The following is a 27,405-nucleotide window of genomic DNA, read 5'->3' as shown; positions in this document are numbered from 1 at the left end:
TCGCTGCTATAGGTTTGTGACAATGATAATGATAATAATAATAATGATAATAATGATAACAATATTATTATTATTATTATCTAATTTGGCAGAAAACATGCAATACATAATCAATTACAAAGCTCAAAACATTCAACACAAAAATACCCAAATACTGAATGCACCAGCTGACAGGGCTGCCAGGCATTGGGCAAGTTAACTAAAATAATAACTGTAGTCCGCGGACCGCCCTAACCTATATCCCTTCCAGACGCATTCAGCGTTACAGATTTATGTGCCACTGATTATCATGATAAAATATTCATAACTGTACTTTTTAAAATTTCTTGCATAAAAATGCAAACTATGTAAAAATCCTTGTATATTTCACGATATCAAATCACAATTTACAAACTCATGATCACACCGCCAAAAAAAGTGGCATAGTTACAAAACAGATCCCTTTACTCTCCCAACCCTCCCCTCACACACTCCCCAAATTAAGAATCCTATCACCCCCTCCCCCCCCCTTCGTACAACCATTAACACAAAACAAAACAAAAAACCATTCTGCAAACATTAATGACAATTCGAAGCGGGTGGTAACCAGGCCAACAAAACTGTACAATGAAGCCAGTGGCATACCACAATCCCAAACTGCTGAATTGAGCAAATGACAAGAAGCAATGAAAAAATCCAGCTGTTTCAGAAAAAAAAAAGGGTTAGTGTTTAAACTATGACAAACAGGTAAAAATCCTTAAAGAATTTGCACAGTAAACAGAAAACAGCCTTCTGGGCTAGGAAGAAATGACATTTCTCAGACATAGATTAAAGGGGAAGGTTGAAAAAGAAAAAAAAAAAGCAAATTGACTATTCAACCCCCCCCCCCAAAAAAAAAAATGTAATGATACTATTATTGAAAGCAGTGTTACCAAAAAAAAAAAAAAAAAAAAAAAAAAAAAAGCTCATAGCTGGCAAATCTTAAACATAAAAACAATTAATAATGATAATAATAATAATAATAATAATAATAATAACAATAATAACAATAATAATAAGTAAATAAATAAATAAATAAATAAATAAATAAATAAATAAATAGGGCCTGAAAAAAACTGTACTCCCATGTAACTGAATCAAAATAAAACAATTTGTAAGGATACGCATGATATACCACAGAGCCTTGTATTATATAATGTGTTGAGACATAGATTTTTGTCTTATTTTGTTTACATACATGATAATAATGCGATAGGAGTTACTGCATTTTACCACCATGCCTGGTGTTGGGATTAAGCGAGCGACACGCGTTGAAATCACATTCTGGTGGTCAAGTGGGCATGGGAATCTCGTACTTGGCTGTCTGGCGCCCTCTATCGACCTCTTTTTTTCCTGCCTGTATCTTCGAGGTAACAGAGGCTTCTAAACTGTCCCTAATATCGCACGAAATCTGTGTGATCTCATGATAAAATGCTGTTCTGTGACATTCCTTTCATTCAAATGACACTTTACTGAGTGATGAATAACATCATGTTATTTTAAATTACAGGAAATTTACAATTAAATTATGAAATATCAGCATTACATGTAAACCTCTGTATGCTTCTACGACGTATCCTTTCTACAAAGAATGGTCGAGAGTTTTGTGCATGAGATATTGACAGCTATGAAGTGCAGAGCTGCTTTCTACACCAGATCAAATTGTTAAACATATTACTCATACAAATTTAACTCTATTTACAAGATTACTTTGTTCTTGATGAATAATAATCTCTCAAAAAAGCTACCACATTTACCTTTGCAAAGGCGGAGTGCTATGTAGTCCCACGCGTACACATTGCAGGGGTACTAGGCCTTCACATGTATGTAGCGAACACTCGCACTGAGAGTTGCCTTCAAGGCTTCATGAGCAGTGTCGCTAACAGTTAACGTTACTCGTTAGTGTTTGCTTGAGTAGATTTAGAGCTCTAACTTCTTACACTTAGAAACCGGATCTACTCGTCCTAGGTTCGTACAATCGTGTTCATAGATACTCTGTGTGATCAGATAGAATTTTGATACCGGTAGTTAATTTGCATAAACTTACTTCAACTTGGCGTTTATGCGTGATTGACACACAGAGGTGGGACCAATTTACATAGTATGGCACTATTGCCTTTGGCATTAGCACATAGGTGTACAAACCCCCAGTAGGGTAACATCCCCAGTATTCGGTCACTTAAGATTTTTTGCAATATTTTTCATACTTAAGTAATACATACATACATCAAGTCTACAGCAATGTATGTGAAATATATCAAATTTCTTTAATCTCAATTTTTATTTTGTTAAATATCACACAGATTTTCACAAAATCGCAAAATGTATCACCTTGAAAATTCCCCAGTATACGGTCACCGCCTCCAGTATTCGGTCACGCGATATGCGCGTTCAAAGTCAATGCGTGTTTAAGGCAGCTGAAAAACGCGCGCGCGCGCTACCTTATTGCCGCAAAATTGCATCGGGGACGTTGCGGCGCCTGTTGGTGACCGAATACTGGGGACTCGGCACTTGCATTCGACCCTTGTACATTGAGACACTGTATCGGCACGTACAGAAATTTTGTTTTTCTTTTGTGTTTTTGAGGATACCATCACACTCCAAGCTTGTGATAAGCAAAAAATCCTGCGAGAGAAAGGCCGATTTCTCGATTTTTTTCGCTTTTTCGGCCACCCGCACTCTTAAAACTGGGCCTTATCCGCCCACGCTTTTTGAAAGTAGCGCTGATTCTGCACTTTTGACGGTAAAATTTGGGATTTTGGATGAATTTTTGGAGGGGGCTACGGGAGTTTTCTGTTGTGAATGAGTGTGCAAGTATGTGAATTGATGTGATTTGCGTGTGTTGTGACAGTTGAACTTACTGGATGGTGACTAGTGATAAGTGACCGAATACCGGTAGCTGACCGAATACTGGTGCTCTTACCCTACTGTAAAAGTGGATATTTTCGCGAGACTAATTTTTCGCGCTTGGCCGGGTAAGAAGAGTTTCGCGTGTTTTTAATTCCGCGGAATCAAGACATCACGCACAGGAACATGTGGCAAGCAAAACTATTCGCGTGCTTTTATTTTCGCGCTAGTTTCTGATTGCGCGAAATGCAGTATAGGGTCATTTAAGCTTTTTTGCAATATTTCATAAACTATAATAATTCATAAAAAGTTGTATCTACAGCAGTAAAGTATATTATCAAACTAGACGATAATATCAAATTTCTTTTATTTCAATTTTTATTTTGTTAAATACATCATGATCATAGAATTTCACAAATCCCAAAATGTTTCACCTTGATAATCCCCCAGAATATGGTCAACGCGATCAGAATTCGGTTAGGCAATACAAGTATACATGTCTAATGTCAATGCGCGTTCAAGGCCACTGAAAAATGTGCTGCGCCGTACCCTGTTGGTGCAAAATTGCACCGGGGACGTTGCGGCACCCATTGTTGACCGAATTCTGGCAAGTCGACTCTTGCATTCAACCCCTGTACATTTAGTGAAAGTGCTGCTCTGGCACTTACAGAGAGTTTGTTTTTCTTTTGCGTTTTTGTGGATACCATCACACTCTGAGCTTGCGATATTACAAAGCAAGAAATCTCGCAATAGAACGGCATACTGTATACGCTATATATTTCGCGGGGGTTTTATTTTCGCGAATTTCGCGAGTCGGGAGCTATTCGCGAAATTAACAACACGCGAAAATATTACCTTCCAAAATGAATCCCTTGCCTTGATGATACGAACATTTCAGTACTAGTATACCATGTCACGGCTTACCGAACAGATCATACTGGCTAAGCTTGTTTACGCATGTCCACGTCTACTTACGAATACTGTAGAGAGCCAATCCATTATCGCAAGGGGACCACTTGTCAGAAATCTAGCGCGATGGACTTAACCACTTCAAAAATGTTGAATTCTAACTTACTAGTTTGCAGAGTTTGGCAAGTCTTTTTCATGCAGTGTATAACTAGTATCATTCTTATTTGCTAGTAAGTTGAAAATTCACACTTTCTTTGCCACTTCATATTTTCTCTGGTCCCCCAATCGCGAATTTAACCACTCGCGAAAATGTGTGACGGCGGCAATTCGCGAAAATTTATGTACGCGAAAATTATAGCGTATACAGTAGTTCTCAATTATTAGCGCTTTTTCGGCAACCCTGACTCTCACAACTAGGCTTAATCCTCGTGTTTTTGAAAAGTTGAGCTGATTCTGCATTTTTGACGGCGAAATTTAGTGATGAGTATCTGAAGTCCGGTAGGTGACCATATACTGGTAGGCTTACCCTATTTCGTCTTTCCTACTTGACCTTTGTCTTTTCTTTCATTCTTTTATTCTCTAAGGCTGCGTTCACATAGAAGTATTCCAGGGATGCCAGTGGCAAATTGCTCTGGGCCGGAAATTTTTTTTTGTGAACGAAACTGATGTGCGCAAAGCGCACATCACGAGCGCGAAGCGCGAAGTCCCTTTGGCCGGGGTCCAGGGCCCGCTCAAGGGCCCTGGAAGCTCTGGGGTTCTTAGATGCTCTCTGGTGCAATCTGAGCATTTCTGAGGGCTCTTCTTCCCTCAAATCTAATCCAGAGAAATGAATTTGTAGCAAAAATATTAAGAAGTCCTAGTGCCGTAAACTCCGTAGTTTTGCTTCATTCAGCTGACTCAATCAACTCACCATACTCTCTCAGCGCTGTAGCTACAGCGAGAGCGCAGCATGATCCATGCACCGCAGTATAGTAACACCACACGTTGTTCGATCGCGATCGCATGTGCTGGTATAACGCTTTCCAGACAATAATGTGGTCGTATTCTAGAAAAAAAAAAAGGAATTTGTAGCAAAAATAAAGAAGTCCTAGTGCCGTAAAATATGTAGTTTTGCTTCGTTCAGCTGACTCAATAGACTCACCACACCGTCTCAGCGCTGTGTATGATTCATGCACCGCGACCGCACATAGTACATCGCATAGAAACACCACACACTGTTCGATCGCTATCATCGCACGTGTTGCATGTCCCATGGCCCAGCTAGCAGCAGCAACATCACGCTAGTTTTGCATGACAGTCGTTTTGTGATATTCTCATGCCCAAGTATATGCGAAACATACTACGGAAATCGTGAAAGTGAATGTCCCGTAAATTTAGATGATCATATTTTTTCGTTTTTCTTTCTTTCTTTCTTTGTTTCTTACTCATGTTTTCCGGCTTTCCCACACAGACGGAAATAATATCACGAAGCCGGAAATTGGACACCAAAATATGAAAAAGCCGGAATTCCGGCTATTGCCGGAAAACTGGCATCCCTGGTATTCGCTATTCGCTATTCGCTATTCGCTATTTGGGCACCGAGTGCACCATCACCCGCACCGTCAACTCACCATCCCATGCAGTGAGGATTTCTTCCTCCTACATCCCAGCAAATCTTATTAACAATTTCTAAACTGCATCAGAATGTCAGTCTATGTACATGCTTATTTTTGCTAAGGGCAAATCCAGACCAAAATTGTCATTATTTCATAAACGAGAGACGGTATACGCTGCAAGAAAATCGAACAAGCTCGATTCCCACTTTGCTATACTATTCGCAGCTATTCGGTACTTTCGAATAGTGCCCTCTTATGTGAACCGGTGTGAGGAAATCCTATCGTTCGATTCAAGCTATTCGCGTGCCCTCGAAAAACGAGCCCGAATACCCGAATAGTATACTTCTATGTGAACGCAGCCAGAAGGACTTCTTTTAGATGCAACCCTATAATAAACCTAATCCTAACACGGGTAGACATCGGCGGTGGCCTTTCCAAACTTTCAAGAAGCACTACATTTTATATCTTTTGGTGGCCCGATTGGGCAACTAAGATTCAAAGCAGATTGTTACATTTCCTTGTTACTTTTCCACTACATTTCTTTGTGGGGCTACCAATATTTCAAAGTCAATGATTTTAGTGGCCAAAGGGGGCCGCCAGAAAACCCTGTGTGTGGCCTATTTCACAATTTTGCCAGATACAACTTGTAATTACCCAGCTTGGCACTTCTCTTACCACTACTAAGACATTAAGAAAAGTTTCAGAATATAGAATCTACTCCATAGATCTACCATGCTTGTACAACTACTATTAAACTTGTACTAAATGTAACACTGTTTACTGACAATAGAGACTTGACTCCTTCCTTGCCTGGCTTGTAAAATTTAAAAAGTCAGAGAGCATAACTCACTAATCTGTTTTAAAGGGTGTTTACAGTTCTGGTCGAGGTGAGGATTTAGCTTTTAACGTTTTGCAAGATATTCAGAAACCACTCTATGATATGTCAAAGAGCATGCAATGCCAGGGATATCAAAAGTTTGTTTTATGAAAATCGGTTTGAAATGGCTGAGATATCCAAAAACAAGGTGAAACAAAGAGATCCTAATAAAAGGCGTGGCCCGTTGCCTTTTATTATTATCACTTTTTTGGATATCTCAGCCATTTGAAAACTAATTTTCATCAAATAAACATTGAATCCTTCTTAAAATTATATACTCTTTCATATTTCACAAGAGGTTTCTCATTATCTCACTTAGGAATTTTCAAAACATGAATCCCCACCTCAACCAGTACTGTACAGTCCCTGTAAGTGGTAAGCCCACTCAACCAACTTTTATTTTTCTTTGAAAAAATTGTAATTTTGATTTCAATTCTTGACTCTTACAGATGCCGAAGAAGGGATCTGACAAGAAGAAGGGGCGATCTGCCCTTAATGAGGTGGTCACTCGTGACTACACAGTTCATCTTCACAAGAGAATCCATGGCATGTAAGTGTGAAATCCATTATCAAATGAAAATATTGTCCTCCTTGTTTGTTTTGTCTTAATACAAATTTAAGGTATTTTGTGACCACATAATGTGGCATGATAAAGTGCACAGCTGGCATGTTGAATCAAGTTGGTAATGTGAGCTGTTGTAAGGACAGAAGATAAAATAGTGTTGTTTTGAAGTGTTCATTCTGTGTTTGTTGGTTGGTTGTTGTTGTTGTTGTTGTTTTTTTTTTGGGGGGGGGGCTGATCTTGTTCAAAAGCATTTTGATATGTAGATACATGCATTGTATTTTGCTTATTAAATACCATGTGGGCAATTGCCCGACTAAAGTGTAGAATGTATTCAATGGGATCATGGTCAGATTAATGTTTGTTTTGTTTTCAGAACGTTCAAGAGGAGGGCTCCACGTGCCATCAAGGAGATCCGCAAGTTTGCCACCAAGATGATGGGAACGGAAGATGTCAGGATCGACACCAGGTTGAACAAGCACATTTGGTCTCAGGGAGTGAGGTAAGTCTGTTTTCCCTCCCTATGAGTATGATAAAAGCTTTGTAGATAGGGCATTCCAGACTGTGTATTTGTACCGATTACTGATTTGAATACATGATGTCATATAGCCATATAGCCAGGGTATTAATGACATACCAGGATATACAAAAGCTAGCTGTTTGGTGGTGGTTTGTCTTTAGAATTGAACAAAGCATAAAGTTTTTTGCCAGTCTTGTAGAGATATATTGTATGACATTGATTTTTAAGCCATTGTAATGTATCTGCTTCAGACTGATGATCCAAGAGTGAGATTTAAGCTTGTATCAAATTATGTTGATTGTCAGTAAATCATTGTGTCTCAATCAGGCCAGAGGTCAGGATAATGATGTGTTTACACTTTCTCCATCTTTCCTGGAACTCTGTAGGAGTGTCCCCTACAGGGTCAGGGTGAGGCTTGCCAGGAAGAGGAACGAAGATGAGGACTCCCCACACAAGCTCTACACCCTTGTCACACATGTACAGGTCGCCACATTCAAAGGTAACTGCGTGCTCCAGAGTTCACATGCTCAGACAAAGTTTACAAATGCCCTTTGAAGTCTTGAATGGTTATATTGATCGGTGAAGACGTGATGTGTCATTAATCTAAGTGATAATTTTTATAAGATTTTGAGGACACAAATGGGAGGAAAGTTTGTGTGGAATGTCATGTCCTAATATTTCAAGTGTAGAACGAAAGTGAAGTTATGGTTTTCAGAATACTGCATATTATTGTTTGATGAGTGCTAAGGAAATGCTTTGATTTCCCCCATTAAATATATTCTGTAACTTTGAAAGTGGAAGTTGGGTTTGCACACCTCAAATTCATTTTGTGAGAAGCTGCCCAAAATTTACAAGTGGTTAAAACTTCAGTCCTTTATCTACTATACACATGATTTAGCAACGTGGAAACAGAATCCCTAAGCAGAAACTTCCTTTGTACTGTATATGGGCTGCACACTCTTAAGAATTCTTCGCATCGATATGTTATCTTAACTGGCACACTTTATTTTGTGCATTTGAAAGAAGATCCCAAAGAATCACGTTTGTTTGACTTTCTGTTATAACTGAACATGTTGTTCATTTAGCGTGCTGCTGTTTTTATGTCTTTATTGTTACATGAAATTACGTTTAAAAAGTTTGTAAGTCCAATCAAATACTCCCTAAAGTAGTTCACCCTTATAGTGCTATCACAAACTTCTACACACTTCACACACAATCAGGTTGTCAATGATAGATGTGCATAGTTCTTGTTTTTGTACTCCCCCATAGAAGCATTGCTATCCCTCTGTCTTGAACATGTGTTTTTCATGATGCAGTTAGTCATTTCTTTCAGAGGTGTTTATGTACGTACTGTCTTACACATTTTCCCTGTTGCTGTCTTCATTATGTGCAGGCTTGCAGACCGTGAATGTCGACAGTGAAGACTAGACTGGACAGTCCCGTGTCACTCCACAAACCCCCGACCTCTTACAGCAACACACAGAATGTAGCAATTGACCATTACAACTTCTCTGTCAGAACACTCCTCGTCAGCTGGTTATCAATAAATCAGTCTTTGACGCAGCACTCCTGGTAATATCTTGACCGTGGCAGTGTTTTTCTTTTTTTTAGTTGTTGTCTTTATATGACTCTTGGAGATGGTAGAAGCTGCCTGAAAGAGGAAGCCCTGATGGATTTTGACTGGAGGAATGAGAGCAGTAGCGTGAAAGAAACATATTGTCAGCTGAGAACCAGAAGGGTCCTATCATATTTTAAAGGGTGTGTACAGTTCTGGTCGAGGTGAGGATTTAGCTTTTAACATTTTGTGAGATATGCAGAAACCACTCTATGAGATGTCAACGAGCATGCAATTCTAAGGGGTATCAAAAGTTTATTTGATGAAAATCGGTTTTGAAATGGCTGAGATATCCAAAAACAAGGTGAAACAAAGAGAGCCTAATAAAAGGCGTGGCCTGTCACCTTTTATTATTGTCACTTTTTTGGATATCTCAGCCATTTGACAACCAATTTTCATCAAATAAATGTTGAATCCTTCTTAGAACTACATGCTCTTTCATATTTTATAAGAGGTTTCTCATCTCACTTAAGAATGTTCACAACATGAATCCCCACCTCAACCAGTACTGTACAGTTCCTTTAAGATATGTGCATGAATAAAAACCAAACAGTCAGTTTTCACGAAATAAAAACTTTACTTTTATAATCAAAAGTAAATATGTTTGTGAACATTGTTCTAAAAATTGGGTAAAACATTGCCCTTGTGGTTTTGATTTTTATCATTTTACTGAAAATGAAAATAATTCAAGATTGACACCATAATGAAGAGGAGATAAAGCTCTACAATGTGATACCAATAACTCCTCACCGCCCCCCCCCCAAAAAAAAAAAAAAACAACAACAACAACAACAACAACAACAACAACAACAACACAACAACAGCAACAACAACAAAATGCCCTTCTGGTTCTCAGCCGATATTTGAAAAGTTTTGTACAGTGTACAGTGGACAGGAGCAGTCAACTTGGCATAATGTACACAGAAGTAGCGCAAATCATTTTTTCCCAGAGTTGATATGATTTTGCAGACAAACATATGATAAGTATATGTTGATGGCATCATGTAAGTCAAATACATTTGCATTGCCTAAAGCTTTTTCTCCAATCAGTACAGATTCAACTTCATGCAGAGTTGACTGTTGTTATCCTTTAAGCATGTAGGTACAGTGTAAATTGTCCATGGGCCTTGTTGAAATACCCGTAAGACATGTGAGCGCGAGGCTGCTTGAGAAGTGACTTGTGGGAAGTGCAGTGAATGATACCAGTGCGTAATTTCTTGTGAGAAGCTTGTCCAAGGTATTGGTAAGGTTACGGTTTTCACACCCTGTAAACACAGTCTACTTTATGAAAATGTCGGATGCTATGTAAACAAACCTTATTACAATGCATTTCATGTCCTTGTTAAAGGGATAATTATTGAAAGGCTGCATATTGTGCTTGATGATTTGCTAATGACCAGGCATTATCTTGGCAATCTTCTTTCATAATGACTTTCTCAGGAGCAGTAATTGCTTTCACTTCAAAATATGTTAGAGGTCAGTCCTTGCAGATGGTGTATGGACCTAGCAGAGTGAAGGATTGATACATTTCTCTCACTCACTCTCCATCTTAGTCTGTATGTTTGTTTCGTTTGTTTTGGAGTGTTTATATGAGAGTGAAAGGTGTTGCATGTAGGATGTGCTTCTTTTGTGAACTTGTACGTCAAACACCCCCCCCCCCCCCCACACACACACACACAAACACACATACACACACCCACACACCCTGATTCCAAACTGATGCCTTCTGCAGAGATTTTTTTTTTTCATACCTCCAGACAATAATACGTACATACTGTACGAGCTGAAATTTTCGCGTACAGATATTTACGCGAATTGCTACTTGGAGGACACTTTGGCGTGTTGTTAATTTTGCAGTTGCGAGGGTCTAACTGAACTTAACTTATTCGTGCATTGTTATTTTTGCATGTTGTTATTTTCGCGGTTCAAAGGCGATATGCGAAATTCGCGAAAATAAAACCACCGCGAAAATTTCAGCTCGTACAGTATGCAATGTACAGGTACGTGTACACCTGTATAATTTATACATGTGTATTTTGCAGTAGCTCGAGTGTAAATTCATAGGTTGTTCATGTACTGTAATACATGATATATTCGCGTCATGAAATTTTCGCGAATTGCCACTGGCGTTCAATGCATATAGTGTAGACAAAGAATTTCACCTGCATTTTAATTTCGCCAATTTTGGCACTCGCGAAATTCGCAAAATTAGAATGCACGCAAACATTCCTCTTTTTGCAGTATTCAACTCGTGTTTTCAGTGATTGCTACATTTGTGCCTTTACAATAACATCCTTGTGAAATTGCCATGCCCTCGGCTATCTGAACTACAATAAACCAACAGCAAAATAAAGAAGGCATCCATGGATAAGTACAGTACGTTCCATCACAATGAAGTAAAAATTGCATAACAACAAAAGTCCAAAAATTATTTAATATATCCAATTGTCTTTGAAGCTGTGGCAAAATTTTGATTAAAAAAATTTCGACTCAAGTTTACTAAATGCGCACAGCTACATGTGTATGGATAGTATGATATAGTATGTACATTTAGTATAATGCTGTCAAACACACTCTGTCTCGTACATTGTAAAGCTTACCAACCCCATTCTCACAACACAACAGTGACACTAAAATTACACCAAGAATCAAGAGATTCTTCATGTACTATCAACAGCACACTTTCTTGGAAAATATTCCTGCAGCCATATTGAGGCTGAAATGTCCTCCCACAAGCCACCCAAGATAGAATTTTGAATCCACCAAGTCGTCGTCCTCTTCTATGGCCTCACATCAGAGGAAATAAATGACAATTTTGATTTTCAAGGTGTATTCATTGCAAGAAAAGAAATTTCACCTTGTTTTTCCTGCTTTTTTCCCCAACAAAACAATTCAGCCTGCCCTACTTACAGCTGCTCCACTGTACTCACGCACACCTCATACATTTTCACACCCACATAACCATTTATGAAACTGAGCTAAAACTTCATAAGCTGTTATTTTCGCGTACAGGTAATTTCGGTGTATTCATTGCAAAAAAACAACAACAACAACAAAAAACGCACAATTATTTACCTTGTTTTTCCCACTTTTTTTCCCCAACAGAACAATTCAGCCTGCCCAACTTAAGCTGCTCCACTGTACTCCAGCACACCTCATACATCTTCACACCCACATAACCATTTATGAAACTGAGCTAATACTGTATAAGCTGTTATTTTCGCGTACAGGTATTTTCGCAAATGAGGAGGCCAGAGACATTTATGCAAGATGCTGTTTTCGTGAATTAACAATGTTATCGTAAATGCACTACAGGTACACGTATTACCCTAGCGCAATGCAAAATTTGTGTGTGTTGTGAAATTCGTGATCAGACTGTGATTCGCAAAATTCACAAAGATAACAGCTTATACGGTATCTTTTATCACAAAGAGCATCTACAAAGCTGACACAAATCTACTGAAAATGAGTCCAAACAGCTCTGTCACGATTGAAAATCAGTTTGATGTTTTAAAAATAATATGTTTAATTCAGTAGGAGACAGTGTATGTACAATCATTTACATTTCATTCCGATTACTGTCACAAAATGGCACACAGCAAGAGATAAACACACTAATACAGTACTCCCTTAAAGCAGTCAACTCTCCTAGTTACACATTCTGCTGCCATGTTCTCGGCTTGGTCTGAATCCATATCTGCCTTGGAGTGCCGATAATCGTGCAAAATTCAAAACTTCATCCCCCCAAGACTTTAGTGGAATAGATCTGTAAAATGTACATGCACAGTGCACTAAGCTCCCATTATAACGAACATGGTTACAATGAAATTCTTGTTCAGACAAAATAAAAATTCACCTCCCAAAATCATCATCTTTATCTTTTTACTTACAGTCAACCTTGCTGAAGTTGACCTCGCCTATGTAGAAGGTTTTTTCAAGTCCCTTCTCTTTATATTCGATTGATTTTAATCCCTTGTAAGTCGAATTTTCTCTTTGAATAGTCAAAGCTATTTCTTTAGTCCAAATAGATTCAATTTGGGTAAGGTTGACTATACTTTACTGTTTAGCCATAACAAAATTTTGATATAACGAAAGAAAACTGCCCGTCCCAAGGACTTTGATAACAGAAGTCGCATGCACACATGTATGCCATCAATTCTTGATAAATTGATACGAGAAATGTCTGTATGGAGAAAATTGCCAAACACTTGTTCTCGATTCATGCTGTACATCACCAAATCTGACCTTCAGCTGGTGGACTTCCCTCACCACGGGTGACAGATCAGCGTCTTAACATTCTCAATGAATGGTACAACAAATTTCTCCTAACCTTCATTGTAGCAGCAAGGCCTTGGTATAGGACTGCCAACCTTCCCACATCCATGCAGGCTTTATGTTTCTGCCTACTTTGTGGAGCAATAGACCAGAATATTTTACATACAGAGTAATTTCTGTCTGTGTTACATGCCTGTAGATACTAGATCTGTTCCTTACTAAAAACCATGCTTGTTATGACTTGCCCAATATAGCTATACCAGTAACTGCATGTAAATTGGACTTCCTAGTATTGCATTGTGTATTCAACAAAAACAATGCAAATAAATAGGTTACCACCAGGGCCTGCAAAAAATATAAGAATTCTTTCATTTAGATAATCTAAAATGGTCTGTTGACCACAAACATAAGATATACAAATGTAGCTTGTAAAAGTGCCGCAAGTCAACATGAAATTTGTTCAATACCTTTTCTACAGGCAATACCATCAGATCTTACAGATGTCTATTTAAACCATATAATTAAATGTATCGATATACCCTCACACACTATACATGAGGGGTTGACTGCTGACTGAAACACAAGTTTTCCTTGAACAATTGTGCACAGCAAGGCTTCATGAGGTTCTAATTAGCCTGCAGTAATATGCATCAGGTGTCAATCACACTCGTATGTGGTAGCAACCAGGCAAAATAAAAGCTCGAACACCTATGCCACTTCCCTCCCTTACAATGCCTGAGCATCTGGGCTGGATGATTTTGTAACTCACTCTCTTCTTTTTTTGGATAGTTGACCACCTCAGCAAATGACAAGAGTTATCACTTGGCCTGGAATAACGTTTCTAGTGAGTCAATGTTTTGATCGCTGTCTACGGAAAGATGGTGTCCAGCACTGACAAGGTGATAGAACTGTGCTGATGGTTAGCAGAGGGCCAGCTGCATGCACTCGGAGGGTCAAGCATGGTCATTTGCAGTACCGGTCTGCCTTCATCTTCTCTCTCCTAATCAGATGGACAGTGGAGAAGAGGATGTTGCAAACATGAAACAAAATCTAGGTTCAAACAGTCAAATCAGTGAACTCAGGATTGTGATGACAGACATTGCAAAGAACTTGTGCGACAAAAATATTTCTATACACAGATGTGTATGAATATGTACTGCTATTAATACACATCTATACAAGCTCTTTAGTATAATTCAACACACACTTGCATTGCCTGTACATTGACGATAACAGTTAACTACTGTAAAAGGCTCATTTAATAAATGCTGTGTAAGAGGAAATTTGATAAGTCTGCCACCCTCAAATATTTCCTACATGCTTGGAGTTGAATCAAACTGGTACAGGTAAGTCATCACCAGAACCCTGCCTGCCAATTTAGCTTTTTTCCCCCTCAGTAATTTCAGATAACAAGAGACCAAGCATGGCTGGCACTCACTGCAGCAGTAAAATGTAAAGCCTTGGGCAGTGCCATGCTCCCTGTAAAATGATAATTACTATTAAGCCTGAATGGGTCCTGTCTTGCATGTGCAACATTTCTAATAGGCTACCTACAATGTAGCTACCTAGAAAATTTAGCAATTGCTTTAAAGCATGAAATTTTTGCGGCATGAAATTTTCACAAATTGTAGAGGGTGACCTTTTTTGCGGCAAGAAATTTTAGCAAATTGCACTATCATGCAATGCATATAGTGTAGGCAAGAACTTTTGTGTGCATTTTAATTTAGTAACTCTTGGCTCTCGCAAAATTTGCGAAAAATGCACACAAAAATTTCTAGTTTTTGACCCGTTGAGGCCAGGCTGATTTTGCTACAACACACATTTCCCATAGACTCTTGCCCAAGTATACTCGGAACTCGTCCTCATTGGGTTAAGCAGATTCCAAACTCTAAATTTTATCCCAATCCAGAGACAAAGCCAGCCAGGAAGCATCTATTATTTCATCATTAATTCATTCCTATAAAACATGTGGCTCTCTTAATTTTGGAATTATACAATAGAAAACATAAAATATTGGCTCAATTTTCTTGCTGCCATCTCTCCTACACTTTGCATCGCATTGCATCCGACCCGATCCCATCCCATCCAACACTCCCTGTGCAGTTCAGGTGATATAGCATTGAAGCCTCTGGCTCATTTAAGGCTATCAGTGGTCATATTTCTGCTCACCTGTCTAACAAAGCTTCATGAAGTCTTCCTTTCTCCCGCGCCTTCGTCAGCCCGCTTCTCTCTGTCTCATTGATAATCATTTTGTGGTCTTGGAAACTCTGGAATTTTTTGCTGCAGTAAAAAAAAAAAAAAGACAAAAAAAAAAAGAAGAAAAGACAAAAAACAAAAGAAAAGAAAAAATCATATAGATCATTGAGAAGGTGAGATTCTTACATACCATAAAAGGATAACTTTCTCATTTTTCACACCAGCTATGAATTAATGCTTTGCAAACATGGTTAAATATGACAGATAATGTGAATATTTTCCCTAGCCCTAACAGATTCAACTTCCTCTAGTTCACCATATACTCTTCCAAGCATACTAATCGGGAGAATCATGATAAGAATATTCCCTTTCTCCATAGGAACACAAATAAAAAAACTTCACTCATTTTCAGAATCTTAAGAACAATAGTGGTACGTAAAATCACACTCATGTTAGCCCACTTGGAGTATGTATCATCATATATTGGTATGCACTGTTCACATACAAAGTAAGCACATCTATCAGAAATAAAAAAAAAAGATGCACACACACACACATATACTTCGAACCTGGATCCCACAGTGGAATAAATTATCTTTTATGACAATTAAATGTGCATGACCACAATAAAACTACATGAACAAGTGGTCTCTAGGTTTTCATAAAGTGGTCTGATGTTTATGAATTTTTACTCAAAACATCATCATCACCACGAATGCAGGTTTTTTCCTTTTCTTCTTCTCTTTTTTTTTTTGGGGAGGCATATCTATTTTGCATGACAATCAAGCTTCAAAATGCATCCACCTTGACAATAGTGTATGATACAGACTGTCACAGCAATGGACCAAGATGCTCCTCTGCATTTACTTACACGTAGCTAACTTCACATGACCTCATATCACCCTTCTCTTCCTCAGGAATGTCATCTTTCTTCTTCTTGATCAAGGGAGCGTCACTCCTGATCTAAGATCACAATACCAGAAACGATATGAAATATTGATACATGTGCAAGTTACTCAAACATCCATTTAAAGCATCAAGCAGTTTAAAAGAAGATAAAAACAAAACTATTTCTAAAATTCATAATTTGTCAGAAAGCAAGGCAGGTGGTAAAAAAATTATTTGCACTCTTCATTCATTATATGCTCACGTAAACACAGACACAACTGATTTCTGTGAAAAGATCTCATCGATGCACAATGAGGTCAACTGAACAGAATCTACAAACAGTATATTCCTTTGAATTTTTGTGTCCAGTGATGAACTACCCTTTATCATTTCACACATTAATCATTGCACTAAATTCCACTTATTTCAAATACATTCATCTCAAGGAAATGAAAAAGAAACAATCATATGTGACCCTGCATCACAAAACAAACAAAAAGTCGCCAGACATGAATTTTTAGTTAAGACCATATTCTGAAAGAGCAGACTTTAAGCTTTAAAATGATGTATAACTCAAATCAAATGGACTCTCCTAACCTATCTAAATACTGGAAAGAAATCACACACTCAGGAAAAGTGTGAACTGAGAAAAGAGGCTCTGAAGTGCAGTGTCTATTCGAGCGCTAAATCTGTACCAAGCCGTGCTGGCTGTGCAGCGAATGGGACAAAAAACAGGATGTAAATCACCACAGAAACAACAATGACGGGATTATCATATTGAACTGAAATTGAGAGTGCCGTATCAACACATTCTGTTCATAATTGATGCCAACTTTCAAAGCAGTAACATCATCCTTTCAAAAGTTATTTGAGTATAAAGTGAAGAGCGTGTTCAAGGTTTTTCAGAAATGAAAAGGGGACTCTAAAAACACAACTAATCACACTATTCTACCAAAAAAGTTCAAGATAAACTGCTAAAAAACACACTTTCCTGCCCATTTTATGATCCCAAATTGTAACATAATGTAGAAGAAGACTTACTCATTCAGAAAATATGAAAAAGTCGAGATTGGTTAAGTTGACCCATTTCACCTATTTTCAGTCTCCACACAAAATCAGTGTGTGCGACTTTTTGTTCGTTTTGTGGTGCACGGTCACATATATACTTCAAAAGTACATTGTAGGTATGGAAAAATAAGCTTTCGGAGCCATTCTACTGAATTGCTAATTCACCTTTCCTCTCATTGTCTAAAATGTAAAGGGAATATGTTGATTGTGGCAGGAAATAAAGGAGCCATAAAGATGAAATCTTACAACAAGCATCTCGTCCAGCCCTGCAGTTGTACTGGTTGCAACCAAGTCTCCCTCGTCGTCACAGGAAACAAAGCAGTTGTTATAGCCAAGAATGGCCAGATTCCCCTGCAGACAACAGAGAAACACAAACCCAGGAATGATAGATTATCAAAGGAGTGATCACAGATTTGAGTGAAAAACCAACAAAAAAAAAACCCCAAACCCCCCCCCCAAAAAAAAAACAAAAAACAAAACAAAACAAAACAAAAAACAGACAACATATCACAAGCACTCATTAACATGGTACACCATATTGCTCACAATCATTTTCAACAGGAAAAAAAAAGACCTTGGAAAAGAATCAATATGTTTGAGTTTTGATGGTTCTTACCACGTCACAAAATGTGTTAAAAAGCATTAAAAAAAACAAGCAAAAACAAAACAAAAACAAAAACAATTCAATTGTAGATTTGAAACTAGTTTCCTAAGCACCTCCTCAGGATAATACACATTTGTCAATATTTGCTCAATTATTTCATTCAATGTTGGGCCAGTAATAATTTAGAAAATATGACAGGCAGTCTCACTGTGTACATAATTATCATCATTATCATAGACATCACTATTATCATTAGCAGTCTGGAGAAGTACACTGTAGGAGTATGAGAATCAGTCATTTTTATAATGGTTATTACGTCATTATCATTCCAAAGTATAACTATTCTTTTTCAGATGTGGTAGTTATAGCGGTTATACCGTAGTAGTCATGGTCAGCAGTAGAAGTACAGTATTGTTATCTACACTCACATCTTGAAAGATGGGTTCAAACTGTTCCCTTGGCCCCATGGCTTCGGACCGCCCAACTACCCTCTTCTTTTCATCCACTGAGACATATTTGCCGTATCCTGTCTTAAAGGCCACCTTGCTCTCAGATATCTGGATGGCTGTCAGCTGTTCTGGTTGGGAAGGCCCCTCTTCAGCTGTGGAGATTGATAAAAGAGGTTCTTCTTAAGTCAGCTTATCACCAATTACACTGTCATTCTGCTTGCTTTATACTTTTGATGGAAGTCATCAATCAAATTTCTCTTATTGAGTCTTGAATCATAAAACAACCAAGATTGTTGGTGCAAATGTGTTTCAGAGACATAAGGAAATTTTCATTTACTTGGGTTAATAATGCACATGACAAACTGAACTCTTACAGGTAGCTTGTAAATTTTTACTGGAACAGCACCATCGTGATATGACCACTTCTCATATTGATAAAATTGCCTCTCAGCTCATTAAAACATTTCAATAATCATAATGGGAAATTCTTTCAAGCATGAATCAACATTTCTGAAATGCCGACTGCATGACTCAAACTGAACTGCATGACTCAATCAAGTTGGGGGGCTTTTTTCTGTGAACTGATAATGCTGCAGCACACACCCTTAACCCGTTGAGGACGGTTTGATTTTGCTACAACACGCATTTCCCATAGACACCTGCCCGAGTATACTCGGGACTCGTCCTCAACGGGTTAAAGGACAAGTTCACCTTCATACATAAGGATTGAGAGACTGCAGCAATATTAGTAGAACACATCAGTGAAAGTTTGAGGAAGATTGGACAATACGTTCAAAAGTTATGAATATTTTAAGTACACGTATCTGCGCAGTCACTGCTGAAAGAGAAGACCACTACAGTGTATGATGTCACATGTGTACAACTATATACGGAAAATAAAAAGAATTTCACAAAACTTTACTTTTTGAATAAAGTGCACATTTCTTCAACTTGCTACTGAGGTATGTTAAGGGTAATATTATTCCCCCTGCCTTCTGAAAGAGAGAAGTCAAGTGTCCTTTTGTAATGCGAGAAAAATGGAAATGTCTTGAATTTTCTTTATTCTTTCTTTATATCGTTGTACTCATGTGACATCACAAGCTATAGCAGTCTTTTCATCCAGCCGTGACTGAGCAGAAACTTCAAAAATTCATAACTTTTTAACGGATTGTCCGATTTTCTCAAACTCTCACTGATGTGTTTTACTAATATTGCTGTATTCACTCACCCACATGTCTATGAAGGTGAACTTGTCCTTTAAAGTGTGTGAAGTACCATCACTTTACTTTCACTGACATTCTATTGACTTTGTGTATAAACATGTTGCCATTGCTACTGAAAGAGTTAAGAAGGGTACTCTGAGAAGAATTCATCAGATGAGGTTGCAGAACAACATCCAAATCTGTTCACTACTTTTTGAGTATTTTGCACACGGACAAACAAACAAACACTGAAGAAAACATAACCTCCTCCCCTTCACGGAGGTAATACTATGAGAGCACGCTATCTACTAGTAGAGCATAAGATGTATACAAGCAATGTCACCTGTTTTGTGAGGAGGCCCTAGAGTAAGGAGGCCATTGTCCATGGAGTAGATGAATGTCTTAGGTCCCATTTCAATGGCAATGTTACCCTTGATCCCAGAAAATGAGGATACAGTCCACCAGCCACCTATGAAGCAAAAGAACAGAGTGGCAGATTCAGTCAGATGAAGGATTGGTCACAATATGCGAGTCTTTTATCAATTCCTATTCACAACCTTTCTTTCAACCACCTTTCTTTCTCTTTCTCTCTCTCTCTAAACACACTAACACTCACACACACACACACACACACACATATGTGTATCACTGTATATGTATACATATCATATTTATGAAAGTGTCCACAGACAAGGTGGAAAGAAAGATTCTAAACAGGAATATATTATGTGTATGTGTGTGTGTGTATACAATGTGTATGTATATATATAAGATGTGTAAAGTGTATACCTTGTACAGTCAACCTTGCCTAAGTCTCATAATTGGACTGAAGAAATAACTTTGACCTAGAGAAAATTTGAATTAGGGATGAAAATCAAATAATAAGAAGAGAATTGAACAGACCTTCAACTCAGGCAATTATTCCACTTATGGGAGGTCGACTTACAGGGATGGTATAGTATTGGTTGAGGTAAGAATTTAGCTTTTAATTTTGCAAGATACTTAGAAACCACTTCATGAAATGTCAAAAAGCATACAATTCTAAGAGGAATTTAAAGTTTATTTGATGAAATTGGTTTTGAAGTGGCTGAGATATCCAAAAACAAAGTGAGACAAAGCAATCCTAATAAAAGGTGGGTCCCACCTTTTATTAGGATTGGTTCGTTTTGGATATCTCAGCCATTTCAAAACCAACTTTCATCAAATAAACTTTAAATTCCTCTGAGAATTATATGATCTTTCATATTTCATAAAAGGTTACTCACTATCTCAAAACATCATCATAAAAAACAATGGAAATCTCAAGCCCTCTCTCAACCAAAACAGTACCATCCCTTTAAAGCAAAGTTGACTGTATTCCTGCATGCCTAAAATATTACTGTTGGACATGAAAATGCATTACTTCTCCTCTTTGTCATCTCATATATGTACACTATAAGACAGAGAGAGAGATACATATGATTACAATACATTGTTGTGTGTGTCCGAGTGCATGCAAATTGATATCAATAATTGATGATAATTATATGGTATATCTGCATTCAAAAAGTTCGTTATCTATCTTTCAAAATGTGTTTACATAAAGTGAAGATCAAAGAGGAAAAAATCCTTTTCTGTAATGTTTCTGAAACATATATAAAAATATCTGACTTTCCAAGTTTATAATTATTAGGGAATATGACAACTTGGACACTCATGAATGAAAAGGAGCGAAGACACAAAATTTGATTTCACATAATGTTCATATGCCATCCCCCACCACCTAAAAAAGGACAGCCCTTTATATGTATTTTTAGAAGATGAAAAATTCCACATGTTTACCGGTACTGCCTTGTGTAAAATATTTACTCTAGTGATGTTATAACTCTTACTCTAAACATTTTTGAAACACAAACCCTACATTAAATCATACTACTTGGTCTAACTGGCAATCCTATCTTATATATCAATCTAAGGATCTCATCTGTTAAAAAAAAAATGCCTCATAAAGTATACATGTACAGAGCAGAAATGGTGAGAATGATACCCTTTAAATACACTGTAGTGACAATAAATAATTTTCACTTTCATAAAAGGAACAGAGGGCAATCTATGGTATCAGTTTGCATATACTACACAAGTTTCTCTGCTCAACAAATACTTCACACTTGCAGTGAATAACCATAAAGCACATTACATGTCCACTGATAGTGATACTTTCTCCCTCGTATAACAATTTTACTGCACTATTACACTATCAAACTCCATCACAATCTGAAATCAGAATTTAGGAGCTTGTGTGGTCTGCAGGAGCTGGGCAGGCCAATAGCATATACAGTGTAGACCCTCTACAGATCTAGGTCTTAAAATAGCCCGACCAGATGCCGTTGTGATCAAATTGAATTTATTGGTGAATTGTGCAATTGCATTACATTAATCAATACTGATCATGTCTTTTTCTTACCATGCTTCTCGGCATCTTTCATCTTCTCTGAACTTTCTTCTTCATGTTCCCTCTTGCGCTTTTTCTTGTGTTTCTTTGAGCTGTAATCAAATGTATAAGTATAAACACAAGCACAAAAAAAGCATGAAACAAGTGGATGAAACATCATTCCCATCGCCATCATCGGTAAAGAATATTTGAAGAAGAGAAGATAAACTAAACTTTTAAAGGCAATATACCTACCATGTCCATGAATAAAAACCAAATAAGGACCAAATCGTGAGGTAATAATTGGTCAATCACAAATTTGCAACGACAAAAACAAACAAACAAACAAACAAAAAAACCAATCTCATATTCGCTTGACACCATGTCAATTTCACAGATTCCTTGCATGCGCAGCTAGCTACTCTACTGGAGTACTGCATTCAGAATCATTTCGATGGAAATGAAAAGCACTAACGCTTATTTCAGTAGGTCGGACTACTGTGAATACAATCTCTGTTGTTAACAATCTGCTGCAACAACGATAAAAGCCAACGACCCATCCTTTAAATGCCTCTTTCGTTTAGTGTATATACTCACGATTTGTGGTCCGACGAACTTCCTTTCAACTTCAGCTTGCCAGTCTTTACAAATTTATAGTCTGACATTTTTGCAAGTAGAAAAGTATCTTGACATAGGGCGCTCGACTTGTAGTCAACTTGTAGCCAACCAGTAAAATGGTACAAACCATGAACGGAACCTATCAATAGTCCCACTTGCATTATCACCGCGTAAGTAATTGCTGTACATTTAAAGACCAATACGATGTATTGTCGTCACTGGTGGCGCAGTAGGCCTTTGACCGCCTAGCCTTCTCACGCAAACCCAAATTCGGGACGGCATTATTGCTGGTTCGAGGGCTTATCGCTATTAGAGACTGAGGACAATTTGTATTATATTCGCAATCATTTATGGCATCATGATTAGCCACTCTCTGAGGAAGACATGTCTTTATGATGCTAATAACATTTAGCCATCCTTACATAAGAGTTGAGCAGTACATAATTGTACAGATAAGGGACGAGAGAATAGAATTGCTCAAAGATTGATGAAATAAGTATCGTTTGAGTATCATGGAGGGTTAGGCGTGGAATACGTTACGTGCATTTTTTTTTTTTTTTTTTTTTTTTTTTTTTGGTGTTAGCAGACAAAGTTCATCGAATGTAGAAAAATCCATGTGAAAAACAAAATGGCGGCATGAAAGAAGCTTTGGTCTGCCATCCAGGCACCTGATGTCAATGAACTTATTTTCAGCAATACTGATGCGTTTCATTCCACATTCTTAATATTCAAATGCACTTGAAACCAATTAAGTGAATTTGTTTTATTTTCATTAATCTTGAAGACACGAGTCATATTTTCCATATCTATGTCGAAAGGGATATTCATGTCACCTCTCTGCGTTTTCTTGTGTGAAATATTTCACAGAAATCATACTAACTTGCATATTCATGCTTATGGCTTGTAATGTATTTTGCATATCATATGCTAGTTCTCTTCCTTATCCTGAAGTTGGTGAATTGTCTATAAAGCTGTAAATATTTCTTTAAAAAGGAATTTCCCCTTCACATTTTGTAATAATACACAGTGAAGTTTTGATATTTGACATTGAAGCAAAAGAAGAACAGGAGAGATAAGTCATTAACCACCAAGACCACTAAACTTGCGTCTAAACGATCTGAATTGTTAGATGCATATATATAGGTTCTGTTAGATGTCAAATTTCATTCAAGTAGGTACGTGTTCATTTAGTCATTCATTCATTCATTCATTCATTCATTCATTCATTCATTCATTCATTCATTCATTTTTTCCCCATTTCCGACTGAAACACATAGATATTTTACAGACTCGAGATTGAATACATGAATTACATCACAATGCATGATAAAAGATAAGTTTACAGAATATTGTAAGTATACAGAAACGCTGGAAATGAAGAGCAATGCTAAAAAGCAGCGTTTGCAGGGTGAATCCCCCCACACGTTCGACATGACATGATACAATAAATCATAACTATGACTGTTCATGTTATTGTGTAATTTGGTATATATTTTGTTTCCTGAACGAAATGTATACAGTACTTCATTCACAAACCTTCGATCAGTGAGCCTAATCGATGTGCCCAAATACACCAAAGAATTCGAAAAGTTACTTCAATTCAATTCACGTCATGATATTTTGTTCGTGGACTGAAACAAGCGAGAAAACAGGTATTTCTTGCACACGCACATGTCTGCTTGGATTATCGTAGGGTGTTCGTGGTGTTCTCGATGTGTAGCATGCATTTACGCAATTGAAAACTGTAGCATGATTCCTGCAAATGAATCCGTGCACTCATTAATGGAAACCCGATGAATTCCAAAATAATTCAGACTTATGGATTATGCTAATTAGTAATATGTACTTATATATGTATATATAAAATTAGTAAATGCACTGTAATCATAGGACATCAAAACGTGTGTGACATAAATTATGTTTAAAAAAGGAGTTAAAATACTGAAAATGTTTCAACAGGATTCACAGTCGTAGAGCAAGGAACGCTCTGTGTGGAATATTGGCGATGAACTTCTCGTGCGTGGGAATTTTGACAGCTTGAATATCTTGATAAAGTATTTTCGTGCTGTATAACTCATCATTATCACCGAGTGCCAGGCAGTATCATGGAGGGTTTGGCGTGGTTACGTGCAGTATTTTTGGTATTAGCAGACAAAGTTCATCGAATGTGGAAGAATCCATGTTAAAAACAAAATGGCCGTATGAAAGAAGCCACGGTCTGCCATCCAGGCACCAGATGTCAATGAACTTATTTTCAGCAATATTAATGCGTTTCATTCCACATTCTTATTATTCAAATACACTTGAAACATAGTGAATTTTTTTAAACATTTATTAAACTTGAAGACACGAGTCATATTTTCCATGTTATAATATTTATGTGTAAAAGGGATATTCATGTCACCTCTCTGCGTTTTCTTGTGTGTAATATTACCCCCATATCTCAGAAATCATACTGACTTGCATATTCATGCTTATGGCTTGTAATGTATTTTGCATATCATTATTATTCTAGTTCTCTTCCTTATCCTGAAGTTGGTGAATTGTTTATAAAGCTGTAAATATCTCTTTACAAAGGAATCTTCCGCTCACATATTGATGACTTTGGAATGATACACGGTGAAGCTTTGGTATTTGACATTGAAGCAAAAGAAGAACAGGAGAGATGAGTATGGAACCACTTGGGTATAAACAATTTGGAGTGTTTAATGCATGGACTGTCGGTTCTGTTATATTTCAAATTGTCATTCCAGTGCGTTTTATGGGTGCGTGTAATTGGTACCATATATATTTTGTTTCCTAAACGAAATGTATTCTTTATTCATAAAACTTGCCCATGCCAATCAGTGTACACCAAAGAATTTGAAAAGTAGTTTAAATTTAATTCACGGTACTTTGTTGGTAACTGAAACAAGCGCGAAAACAGGTATTCCTTGCACATGCGCATGTCTGCTTGGGTTATCGTAGGATGTTCGTGGTGTTCTCGATGTGTTATATATATGAATCAGTGTACTTCCTTCTTGGAAAACCGATGAATTCCAAAATAATTCGGGATAATGTATTATGCTAATTATTGACATGAGCAAATGCACTGCCATCGTATGGGATATCAAAACGTGTGTGAACAAAATTATGAAAAAGGGAGCTAAAATATTGAAAACCTTCAAACAGAGTTCACAGTCTCGGAGCAAGGAACGCTCAATGTGGAATATTGGTGATGATCTTCTCGGGCGTGGGAATTGCGACAGCTTTAATATCTTGATAAGTATTTTCTGGCTGTTAGATAGGACTCCTCGCTGGCATAGAGTGCCAGGTAGTACCATGCAGGGTTTGGAGTGGAAGATGGTACGTGTAGAATTTAATAGAGTAAGCAGATAAAGTTCATCAAACGTGAGAAAAAAAAATTAACTCAGGTCAAAGGCAAAATGGCAAAGTAAAGAAAACTCTGGTCGAACATCCAGGCACCCGGTGTCAATGAATTTTTTACATTTTTTCCCCAATTCTGATGCTGTCCATTCCTCTTTGCTAACATGTTCACACAACACGTTAAAAGAAAACCACTTAACTTGCAGAAACATGCCATTTTCCCACTTCTAAAGTTAACACTGAGTAATAAAGAGATTTCTTTGCCCATCCTTGTTTTCACTGAAGTGTGATGTTCTACAGACATAAAAAATGAAGTTGCAAGTTGTATAGCGTGAAATGTACTTTGCGCATATGATAAACCTGTTATAAAATTCTGTTAAGAAATGTGCACTTTCCCTATTTGTTGATTATAAATGCATGCTTATATTTTGCTTCGAATGGCCCGTTTTGTTTGAAAAGATATAAACAATGGCCTAAAACCACCTTTTATACGTAGTTCACATGTAAAAAAAATTATAGTTAAACATCTATAGATAAAGTTTAGGTTGATTGGATCTGAAATGAATTTGCGAAATTCTATTAGAATGTTCATTTTGTTATTCAAAATACATCTCTGCAAAGAGTTTCAGAATGCACACATCTTGAGGTCATTCTCGATGAAGACCCAATATTGAACTCCACAAATTGAACACGTTAGAAGCAAAACGCTCAACATTGCTCAAAGTCTTTCGTGAAGTCAAGCGTATAAGAAAGTACATTGGTGAGGATATCTCCCAATTGTTTAACAAAACCCTAATTCAGCCCCATTTAGACTACTGTATCGTAATCTGGGGGACTGGTTAATAGGGTCAACTAAATCGATTGCAAGTCATTAAGAACAGATGCCTAATGATGCTAGGTGTTGACATCCGTTAAAAAAGGGTAACTTTTATTCTCCCCTACAGGTTGATCAACTCAAGGAAAGAAGAGGAATGAAGAGGAAAGCAAGCCTTAACCTATATTAAACTGTTGAATGACCTTGCCCCATCAACTCTAACCACGCTAGTTATCAATTCGGATCTTTTGAAAAACAAAACACTCTTTTATCCGAAACAGTCCATCTAACATTGCATGTAAAACTTTCAGCAATCTTCCTTTAACAATTAGTGACACTGATCCAAAAATTTACGAAAGAGATCATGAAATATCAAAGATGACGTAACGACCGCGAACATGGAGGACGCATGAGTCTTGAGCTCTCCCACCACCACTGGCTCTTCGCCAACTTTGAGAAGCCAGCAACTACAAACGTATGTACTGAACGTATCTACTGAACTGTCTTTACTTCAACTTCAGGTGTAAGAACATTTGAAACCAAATTTTTGCTCGCTTCTGATGGAAAACTCC

General features: G+C 37.5%; 2 protein-coding genes across 2 annotated transcripts; one reads left to right on the top strand and one right to left on the bottom strand.

Moving 5' to 3' along the window:
* Nucleotides 1–1,363: 1,363 nt before the first annotated feature.
* LOC139745085 (large ribosomal subunit protein eL31-like) lies at nucleotides 1,364–8,904 on the top strand. Its single transcript, XM_071655506.1, has 5 exons — nucleotides 1,364–1,388; nucleotides 6,696–6,796; nucleotides 7,185–7,310; nucleotides 7,715–7,827; nucleotides 8,722–8,904. Exons 2-5 carry the CDS (start codon nucleotides 6,696–6,698, stop codon nucleotides 8,754–8,756), a joined length of 375 nt encoding a protein of 124 aa, XP_071511607.1. The 5' UTR covers nucleotides 1,364–1,388; the 3' UTR covers nucleotides 8,757–8,904.
* A 5,277-nt stretch (nucleotides 8,905–14,181) lies between these two features.
* On the bottom strand, nucleotides 14,182–22,765 carry LOC139745094 (protein FRG1-like). Its single transcript, XM_071655514.1, has 8 exons — nucleotides 22,633–22,765; nucleotides 22,069–22,148; nucleotides 19,969–20,094; nucleotides 18,403–18,575; nucleotides 17,617–17,721; nucleotides 16,286–16,377; nucleotides 15,388–15,498; nucleotides 14,182–14,218 (listed from the first exon to the last, which is right to left on the bottom strand). Exons 1-8 carry the CDS (start codon nucleotides 22,698–22,700, stop codon nucleotides 14,182–14,184), a joined length of 792 nt encoding a protein of 263 aa, XP_071511615.1. The 5' UTR covers nucleotides 22,701–22,765.
* Nucleotides 22,766–27,405: the final 4,640 nt, after the last annotated feature.

The sequence above is a fragment of the Diadema antillarum genome, unplaced genomic scaffold, assembly GCF_040938485.1.
Source record: "Diadema antillarum isolate AM-2024a unplaced genomic scaffold, OU_Dant_1.0 seq00001234_RagTag, whole genome shotgun sequence".
In the NCBI taxonomy this organism is placed as follows: Eukaryota; Metazoa; Echinodermata; class Echinoidea; order Diadematoida; family Diadematidae; genus Diadema; species Diadema antillarum.
This window is presented reverse-complemented; position numbering and strand designations above follow the sequence as displayed.